Source organism: Triticum aestivum, chromosome 2D, assembly GCF_018294505.1.
Source record: "Triticum aestivum cultivar Chinese Spring chromosome 2D, IWGSC CS RefSeq v2.1, whole genome shotgun sequence".
Lineage (NCBI taxonomy): Eukaryota > Viridiplantae > Streptophyta > Magnoliopsida > Poales > Poaceae > Triticum > Triticum aestivum.
In genome coordinates, this window is record NC_057799.1 from 502,820,773 (window position 1) to 502,831,627 (window position 10,855).

General features: G+C 45.2%; 1 protein-coding gene across 1 annotated transcript; it reads left to right on the plus strand.

The window, feature by feature from the left end:
* Positions 1 to 719: 719 nt before the first annotated feature.
* On the plus strand, positions 720 to 7,405 carry LOC100037560 (flavanone 3-dioxygenase 2). The gene is made up of 4 exons (XM_044477783.1): positions 720 to 1,028; positions 1,318 to 1,565; positions 6,524 to 6,851; positions 6,941 to 7,405. Exons 1-4 carry the CDS (start codon positions 831 to 833, stop codon positions 7,187 to 7,189), a joined length of 1,023 nt encoding a protein of 340 aa, XP_044333718.1. The 5' UTR covers positions 720 to 830; the 3' UTR covers positions 7,190 to 7,405.
* The last annotated feature ends 3,450 nt before the right edge of the window (positions 7,406 to 10,855 follow it).

Genomic DNA, 10,855 nt, shown 5'->3' on the forward strand with positions numbered 1-10,855 from the left:
AGGAAACCAGAACTGTCAGCCACCAACCACAAACCTAGCACGGGATGCACCATCTTCCAGCTGTCACTTGCGCAGACAACCGTCTGCGCGTACTCCTGGACGATAAAACCTCCCTGCTCCACACCATGACGTCGGAGACAACGCCACAGCAACGGGGACAAAGCAGAAGGAGAGACACACCTGATGGAGTCGCCGCCGCCGCCTCGCCGACACCATCCATGAACCCTAACACAGCCGATCTGAAGGATCGGCAAACACACGATGCCATCAACTTCGAGACGCCGCCATAAAGGACACCGCCGGTGTGGGAGTGAAGCTGAGGCAGATTTATTCATCCGGGCGCCGCTCCCACCACCCCAACGGCGCACCACAACCTACAAATCCAAAACCTAACTACAAAGCGGAGGAATGGGGTCCCCTTTCCTCCTGCCGCCGGAGCAGCCGGAGGGAGAGGGGGCCAATGCCCTGGCCGACTGAGATCGGAGGAAGAAAATCTCCTCCCTAGTCGCCAGGCGTGGTGGCGGCTAGGGTAGGGAAGGCGTGGCGTCATAGTGGTTTATGACGACAAATAAAATCTCTAGGGAGGTAACCTGGTTGATTGGATGGGCCTATTTGTATGTACATGGGCCAGTGGGCCAGGCCGGATATCAACGTGCGGCTTGGTGGAGCTCCGGGATATATACCCATCCCGGTCCACTGCGCGCGTCAACGCGTAGACGCGTGCCATCGCCGGCCTCACCGAGTCTTCCGGTACTCGATATATGGCGATCCCCCTCGCTCCTCCCCCTTCTTCTACCGCCGCGCGAGACTGAGCCTCGCCTAGGCCCCGAATGGCGACCCAGCTTCTGTCCACCGTCGCGCACCGCGATACCCTCCCGGAGGGCTACACGCGGCCCGAGAACGACCGGCCGCAGCTCGCCGATGTTGTGACTGACAGCAACATCCCCCTCATCGACCTCGCCTCGCCGGACAAGCATCGCGTCATCGCTGAGATAGACCAGGCTTGCCGCACCTACGGCTTCTTCCAGGTCCGCCTTCTCACCACGTGCATGCCCTTGGTTCTGTTCCATAGTTCGCACTACGCATGTTAGCATCAGTTAAGCCTCAAACATGGCGGCTAGCTAGCTAGATTAGTTTTCCAAGGCTTCACGGCTTGCTTCAGCCGCATTGCTTCATTCTTCAGACAAGCACGATGCGGATTTAGAACGTCGGAGCTAGCCCCGGGTCCTGCCATGCCCTCTCTGATCGACGTAGACGGCAATTCGCCGGCCATAAGTATAACATTTTAACCAGCTTGGGTTTGCCGATTTCTTTTAGATCATAAACCATGGGATATCAGAGGAGCTGCTGGAGAAGGTGATGGCTGTGGGGCTTGAGTTTTTCCGGCTCCCGCCGGAAGAGAAGGCCAAGCTCTATTCTGATGAGCCATCCAAAAAGATAAGGCTTTCTACAAGCTTCAACGTCCGCAAGGAGACAGTGCACAACTGGCGGGACTATCTGCGCCTTCATTGCCACCCGTTGGAGGAGTTCGTGCCCGACTGGCCGTCCAATCCTGAAACGTTCAAGTAAGCACTAGCAACTCTTCTTATCTTAGTCTATATTGGCCTAACCGAACATGGCTGATTTTGAACCAACATTTTTGTGCATGTTGCAGTTTTGCCTCATGTTGTCTATAAAGAATAATTAGTTTTCAATTGATTACACATAGTCATCCGGTAAAAAGCACATCATCCTCTTGTATTTCTCAAAACGTTCCGTCAGTTTTATATATAATAAAGTTCAAACGGTCGAACCGATACATACTAGTGAGAAAATGCTCAAACAAGCAGGTCAAAATAAAAATAAAATGGCAACCGAGCAAGTAATACTAGTTCTACCAACTAAACACCGAGCGTGAAAGTGGGAGACACTACACATAACAAGAGACAACCAAGACTATCAAACAGGACCGAAACCAGTCACCTCGAAAAACACGGGACACCGTAGTACCAAACACACCAAACCATCTCCGGATGGGTTAACTCGCCATGGTGACCGTCCCCTCGTTCCAGGCCATCGCGTGCTCCTCTGCCAGAACATAGCAAGAACCCAGAACGAAGACCACGAGGTCACCTCAATCAACATCTATTTTCCACTAGCCTAAGAAATATCAGGACACAAGTAAATATGCTATCGGCCATGAGATGAGAACTGTATGCATAATGCATTAATGCATATTCGAGATTGCCAACCGCTGCTCCCTCGAGTTCACAAACAAATGACCTTTTGACATAGATGCGGTCTTCGAGATGCAACTTCCATCATTAATTTTTATTATACTATGTATAAAATCAAAAAAATATTGTTTGAATACTTATGTAGACGAATCTATCCATGATTTTTCGTGTGCCAAATCCAATATCTAAAGCAATATTGCCTACATGTAAAAAAAAGCAATATTGTCAATCAAAGTTTAAAATGTTTGACTAGAGGATTGTAGAAAACGAAACTTACATATTTTGTGCACCACAGCGAATACCTTTTTCTGAACATGTGAGATAGGTGAAAAATATATTTGTTTTAGATCATTTTCTGTGAAAGTGTTTTACTTCATTAACAATGAGATATTCAACAATGAACAAAAATAATACTCTCTCATCTCGGGTTCACAAGGCCCACATGATTTTTTTTGAAATGATACAATTATTTCAACAAAATATGAGTTATATACCAAAAAAATTACAACATTTGATACTTCCTTTGAATAATCCGACAATATAAGTTTCGTACCATAAAATTATTATTTTGTTGATTGATTATTTTCTTAAAATATGTGTGGACCTTGTAAACCTGAAAGGAGAGAATACCATATAACAATAACAATAATAATAATAATAATAATAATAATAATAATAATAATAATATAGAGCATAGGATAATAAACAAAAGTTTACTCCCAAACTAGTTTAGCTAAATTATACTCCCTCCGTAAACTAATATAAGAGCATTTAGATTACTACTTTGATGATCTAAACGCTCTTATATTAGTTTACAGAGAGAGTACTATTTATGTGTAATTTAAAACAATTGTAGATAGAGATTTTTTTGGGGGACTATTAGTTTGATTTATGAGGTTGTTTAGCTCAATACTATTTTAGCATAATTTAAAAACAATTGTAACAATGTATTGCAGTTATGTCATTTATACATTGTTTACGTAAACAGTGGCCCCATATTATTAAGATCATAGGTTCACCACTGATTATATAGCGTAACATGACATTGATCAAGCCAAATGCTGACAACCATGTCAAGAAAAACTTGCGACGTGATTCTATGTTGCACTATATCACAAATTGGTAGAGATTCTTTTTTCGTCGATCCTTTGTACGAAAATCATGTAATGACTATATTTACTAGTACGCATCATCCCTGCATCCACATGAATTCATGAACGCATATGTACAGATAATCAATCGGACATAATTATAGTTAGGGCAAAAGACAGGAAATAACCAGAGTTAATTATATTTCCATATTTGGTGAGGCGTGGCAGCTGTGCTTAAGGAAAGATAATACACTTTACTTCCGCAGAGAATATTGCAACCAGCTATATTGCAGGTCAAAGTTCTCCAACTTGTATTTTAGAGCCACTTCTTTAAGCAACAGAGCACTCAGACTTGCCTAGTTGTATTACAAAAAAATAATCAATAGGTGAAATTTTTTGAGAGGTATCAAGAGGTGGTGCGTCTAAAACAGCTCATCATACGCTTTGCTATGTGGATGGTTTTGAGCGGTGGGAACCAGATAGATTTTATGTTTTATAGAGAGGGGGACACTCTAAAAAAAATATGGAACAAAACACTGAGCACTTGCCGAATCATATATTGTGATACTTTTTTTCCTGAAGACAAACTCCCAAGCTAGCAGCCAATCAAATAAAAACAATGTTATCCTTGGAGAGAAAAACAACGTGTGTCGAAGAAGCTAGAAGGACTGGTGCATCCAAAAAATGGATGTACGTACCTACCAACGCTCAAGAACAGGCCTGAATGAACTGGAAGCACCCAAAGCAATTTTAGAAATTAGCGATCTAACTTTCTGTGACCATTATTCCATATGTACACCGGAACATAGAAAGGACGAAATCCATATCATGAACAAATCTCATCTCACAGGTCACCGTCTCGGTACCATGTCCTCCTGCTCTATATATAGCACTAGATATGGGATAGAACTAGATATGTGGATAGCAACTCTAGAAACCTGTCTAGAGCTAGCAACTTCCAGATTGCACAGTAAGAGCATCTACAATCACAACCTGCAAAATTTTCATGGATGCGCCCGGACGTGCCCGCGCACGTGTGATTTATTCTTCTCTGCTTATCACAGAGAAGATTAATAGTCATGGTCTATATCCTTCACAAACGAAACACTGATGGTTGCATGAATTTTTTTTGAATGACAATGTGTCGAACGGGCAAGGTGTAGTCCGGTGCAAGGGCCGCGGCGGAGCTACAGACGTCCAGCGCGTAGAAGCAAGTGAAAAGGATTGGGTCGGAGGGGGATTTGGTTCAGTTTTGTGAGGTTCGGGCTGTCAGCCAGACGTGGCGTTCGCGCCCGGGCCTCCCCATATCTATCCCATATATGAGTTGGATATGAGGGTACCGGTCAGTCTGGTCATTTGATTCTCATTTGAGGCGCTAGTCTGGGTCAATCTTTTTTAACCGAGGCCTCCACCGTCGGGATGTACGGTGGGTTTGAGGCGCAGGACTGTAGATGCTCTAAATCCACAAATCCACATTGGCAAGAGGATGAATCCTTGCATTATCGCATCCGCCGGTATGCCAGCATCAGTCTTTTTCTGACAATGTCCTGGCCAGGCACGAGCACTAGCTATCAGACCCTCTCAGCCTTGGGGCACTGGGACTTCACCGTTCACACCAAATGGTCAGTCACACCGATAGGAAATGCGTGGTGTATGTGCGTTGACCAGAAAATGCCAGGCGCACAACATAATGTGTTGCGGCCTAGGTAGATGATAGGCAGTGTGGCCGGCCATACGATCGAGCACCTTTGTGCGTGTCATGTTGCTAGCGCTGTGATGCCGCTAGTATTTTTTTTAAAGGAGGATGATCCCTGGCCTCTGCATTTGGGAGATGCATGCGGCCATTTTATTGATTATTATTGAAAACCTTACAAAGTAGAATAACAATATGCCTGAATCCGCCATCTTGGCAACATCTGCCGCTAATCCTATCAATATGATGAAGGGGTGCAAGCCGGGCCACATACTCAGACCTCTCACCTCAGCCTAACATCTAAAGCCGGAGGCCCCGACCAAGCCATCTACCGGGTCCAGGGCATAAACCGGTCCGACGCACTTACATGTGTCGTCGCCGCCATCTTCCAGTGTCAACCTTGGCAGGTCCTCCGCCATTGACGTTACCACGGCGCCAAACGACGACCTCCACCTACACGAGCCTTGGAAGGTCCTCCGCCATGGACGCCACCACGATGCCAAACGACGACCTCCACCTACGCGAGTCCATCTCCAAGCAACGGACGTAGATCCATCTAGGATAGGTCCGCACCATCGCCGTCGCCCACCACCCACAAGCGCCACCAATCCCAAGGTTTCCAAAGCGGCGTCTTCAAGAAAAGAACGGCGCCGTGAGTGCCGCCGCCGCCCAAAAAAGTTAAGACTTTCGCCCGAAAGACCTAGGGGAAGGAAAAATGAGAATATCAGTCCATACCGACGTCTCTAAGGAGGGAACGGCGCCCTAGGCGTCGCCGTCGGCGCGGCCGTCCCGCTAGCTACGTTGCAGACGGTGCTTTCTGCGTCCAATTCCGTCCAATTCTCTCTAGTGATCATTGATACCCGATAAGTGATGAGAGCACTATGCGATCGAGCGAAATGAGCACGTGGTGCGGTCCATAGGCACTGTCGTTTTGCAGAAGTGCGGTGCTCACTTCGAGCTTTCTCTCCCCATGCGTCGGATAAATTCCACACCCCTAGGGTTTGCTTTTTTCTACCTTTTATCATTTCACTGTTTTGTCCTCGCACCATGCTGCTACTGTGCTACATATCGCCTAATCGGTTGCATGCATCACTTTTGCGATGTCTATCTCCTAGCTAGCGAACTTCTTTTTATCTGTCGAAATGTCTAGCGTTTCGCACGTGCTAGAAACCTTCGAGACGCCAAACTCGGATGAGGATGACAGAAAAGATCTTACCCAGAGCGTAGGTTTGCTGATATGCATGTTCCTGTTTTTTCTGTTTGAGGGGATATATGAATGTTTCGTTTTCCCATCATCATCATTGACCAAGTGAAGACAGATAAACATATACACATGCTGATCTCAATAGACTTCTATCCCAAGTTTGCCGCGGCGAGCGGAAAGAATATGGAAGAAATAGTACTTGATTCCGACCACAGTGGAGTGGAGTGCATGCCCACCTTCGCTTGCTTCAAATCTGGAGTCAAACCGGCGACTTCCACAGACTGACCTCATGCATGACCTCTTTTCCCTCGTCATGCAGGGAGATCATCAGCACCTACTGCTGCGAAGTTCGGCTGCTCGGCCTCCGACTCCTGGGCGCGATCTCCCTGGGCCTGGGCCTCGAGGAGGACTACATCGAGAATGTGCTGGGCGAGCAGGAGCAGCACATGGCCGTGAACTACTACCCGCGGTGCCCTAAGCCGGACCTCACCTACGGCCTGCCCAAGCACACGGACCCCAACGCCCTCACCATTCTCCTCATGGACCCCCACGTCTCCGGCCTGCAGGTCCTCAAGGACGGCGCCCAGTGGATCGCCGTTGACCCCCGGCCCAACGCCCTCGTCGTCAACCTAGGCGACCAGTTGCAGGTAAAATTCCTGCGAGCCATCAACAACTAGATTAATTTACGCAGTTGGGACTTGTGGGCGACGAGCTGATGCAGACTATGTACGTACAGGCGCTGAGCAACGGCGCGTACAAGAGCGTCTGGCACCGCGCGGTGGTCAATGCGGCGCGGGAGCGCCTGTCGGTGGCATCTTTCCTGTGCCCGTGCAACAGCGCGGTGATCGGCCCGGTGGCCAAGCTCGTCGGCGACGGGGACGAGCCCGTGTACCGCAGCTACACCTACGACGAGTACTACAAGAAGTTCTGGAGCAGGAACCTGGACCAGGACCATTGCCTGGAGCTCTTCACGGGTCAGAAGTGATCCGTGTGCACAAGCTTGCCTCATCCACGACGCAGCATTACTCAAATAATAAATGCCCCCAATGTGCGGGGTTACTCGAGTTGTTTGAACTTGTTTTTGCTTGAGCACAACGTATTTATCGATGTTCATCTTGTATTGTACTCCCTATATACTAGTGTGTGCGCGCGCGCGCGCGCACGCGCTTGTTTATTAATTGTGATCCTACTTGTAACGACATATGGTACACCAGTGCAAGAGAAAACACTATGTAATAAATTTGCTGTCCAGGAGCTGAGCTCACCAAACCAAAATGTTAGAGCATATATAATAAGCCCTATTAAGTAGGCTGTAGTGTGTTTCCTACCATCATCAGAATCCTATTTGGAAGTGAGAAGGTAAGAGAAGAGAAAAGAGCAAATGAAGCTGGCACACTGTGTACCGTCCAGCCTAAACACATAAAGCTAGAGAAAAAGAACCTCAGTGCGCGAGCGTTAGAAGCATGTGTTTCACTAGATGATTCCCCGCGCGTTGAGGTGGGACGTTAGCAATCGAATCAGCTCGTGTGAAGGGTGAGAGTAGCGTTTTGGCACATGGGAGCGCATGCTCTTGGCTTTTAAAATGTGTTTTAAATATATTTGAAATATCAAAAAAATTCAAACAAAAACTTGGCTCGTACATCTCGATATTTTACATGCTCACAAAGTCGTTTCATGAAAAACGATAACTTATGTGTCGCGGGTGAAAACAACAAATCCGGTGTTAAAAAATGCTTTTCACAAGACATCATTTTGTCTTTTTTACACAAGCCACATAAAATGTCGGGTTTCTCCGAAACTTGACGTGCACACATATAATGTCGAGATGTATGCGCCAAATTTTTGTTTCGAATTTTTTCACACTTTGAATTTTTTTTTTGCGTGCAGGAGCGCGCGCTCCCGGGAGCACCAACAGATTTCCGGAACAGTAGTCACAACCCATTTTTTTTTCCTAAATCTTGGTTGTGAACCTAGAAGCATATACACGCATGATTTACCTTGCAATTTTTTCCTAACATGACCAACTTTTGATTCACATTCACTTTCAAGTTTAATTGGAGGCCATGAAAGTTTCACAAAAGAAAAAAAAAATCAGAAATTGCATAAGGGAGGAAAGGAATTTCCTTAGATTAACATTTTCCCTATTTTATTTGTGTGAACCAGGGTTTGAAAATAGTTTAAATTGGGCATTAAAACTATGGGTAAAACCCTGGATAAAAGAAAGAAAACAGAAAAACAGGAATAAAAAGAAAATACTTTGCAAATAGGCCCATTAGTAATTGCCCAAAATAGTTTGTCAAAATCCTCTAGAAAAATGTCCACGCAATTAGAAATATCCCAAAAAGATTTTAGATGAAGTTGTTGTTTCGAAGAAAATTCAAATTATAATAAGAGAGAGCAGAAATGAAAAGAATAAAAGAAAAAGAAAAAAAGGGGGCAAGGGCCAGGTAGCCAGCCAGTCGCGGCCCAGCCAGCTAGCCAACCCACCGCCGCTCTCTCTCTCTCTCGCTCTCCTTCTCTCTCTTTCTACCAGGCGGGCCCCGCACGTCAGCTCCGCCCCTACCTCGCGCAACTATCGCCGACGCACGCGCGCACCAACCCGAACCCCATCCGCGCACGTATGTACGTCGACATGCTACAGCCGCTCCCCAACCTCAGCGTCCATGTCTGTTACTAGTAAGGTACACGTGCATTGCACGCATGAGATTTGGCAACCAAATTATGAATAAATATCACATTATAGCATGTAAGCTTTGAGTCATATACGCATAATATAGATGTTCGTTTAATTTTTATAGTTCATCTCATTCAAAATCAATTAATTTTTATAAAAAAAGCTAATCTATTTTAAGATTCATGGAATTGTGCGTTCTAAAGCATAAAGTAAAAAACAAATAATGACAATTCATCTAGAGAAAAAAATTGGCCAATTATGATACGGAAGATTCTAGAACAAAGGAGAAATGCTTGTGTTTTGAGGTTTGTGCATTATGCTCAAGTTCAACCATGGAGTCTTCTAGATTGTATATGTGGCAAAATCTGATGGAATGTAGATGATATCCAATGGCCAGTAGTGCTCGGATTTGTCATCTCTGCATCGTCGGATTGGCTTTATCCAACGACCATCTTTCAAAGTTATTCGCACACTATATAGGTGTATATAAATACCCCCGGACCCTCCCCTTTTCTCCCCGGTCAATCGAGCCTGAGTGCCGCCAGGCTGCTGGCAACGCACCCGGCCGTCCACCATTGACCTAAATGTCGCAGGCTTGATTCTGACAAGGCCAGAGCCCCTTGCGAACACGCACTGCCACCACAAGGTCCGCCGCTCCATGGCGATCCTCCTGGACATCATCGCCGCGCATGTAGCCCTCTGGAATGCGAAGACCACAGGAGCCCGAAGCTCGCTGTTGTTGTGAGCTCAACTCCGGCGAACTCTGTAAGCCCCCAAGCCTCAAACCATGTCCACTGTGTTCGTTTTGGTTGTGTGTATCTCACTGGCCATCGCCAACGTCCAAACGCGTTTGTTTTTTAGCACAACATCCACGCCCGAAGTCCCCCGTTGTCTCTGTGAAATTTGACGAGCCCGCGGCCATCGTCTCTGTCGTCCCTGAGGCCAGCCGACGCCACCTTCGACTTTCCCGAGCCACGCCGAGGCTGTCTGTGCCCACCGTCGCCCTGGAGACCCCCTGGAACCCCATCGCCATCGACACCCGAACGCAGCGACGCCACATTCGTGTTCTCCCACAAGTCTCTAGTAACCTAGCCGCCGTGGTGAGCTCCGATCTAATCCTGGCCGTCCGATATCAATCGGACACGTTAGATTAGATCACTTAAAAAAGATTTGGTAAGTTAGTTGTAAGCCGCTAGAAACAGATCGGACGAATGCGTTTTAATTTTATTTCCGAAATGGTATCAGCCAATCAAAGAGCACCATGTATCCAACCTTATCCAAAACATTATCCAGGACGAATTCGCTTAATTAAAATGAAAAGGCAACTTTGCAAAAAGAAAGTCTGTGGAACTTCTAACTATCATAACTACTTATCCATAGGTCCAAATTGAATGATTCCTTTTGCAAATAAAACCTTAGGAGATGTACTTTGTGAATAATTTTAGGGAAATTAAATTTGAAATTTTTTAATTTGAATTTCAAACAGAATATTTTAAATCTTAAAATAGGCATAACTTTTAAAATACAAAACCAAATCAGATGATTCTTTTGTATTTAGAAGCTAGTGAATTGAAGTTTAGTTTAGTCCACTCTTGATAAATTTATAAAATAGTTTCTGGATAGAATCTTAACAACACTAGTTTCACATATATATATTTGAATGTATTTAGTGAATCAAAACCTAGATAACAACCAAATTCAATTAGTATAATTTATAGACTTGTTTGAAATTAATAGGGCACTTAATAAGATATCTATTAAAAAAATTGGATCATGGTTTGAATTTTAAAAAAACTAGTTTAGTAATGGTGAAACCCTGGATATTTTATAAAAGAAAATTAGGAGAAAATAAATATTTTAATTAAACCTTCGGGGTTTAAATCCTGTTGACCTAGGAGTTTCAAATTTCAAATTGAAAGTCGAACTTAGATCAAATAGAAATTCAAATAGTGCAAGCCACTTCTCAAAATTCGAATC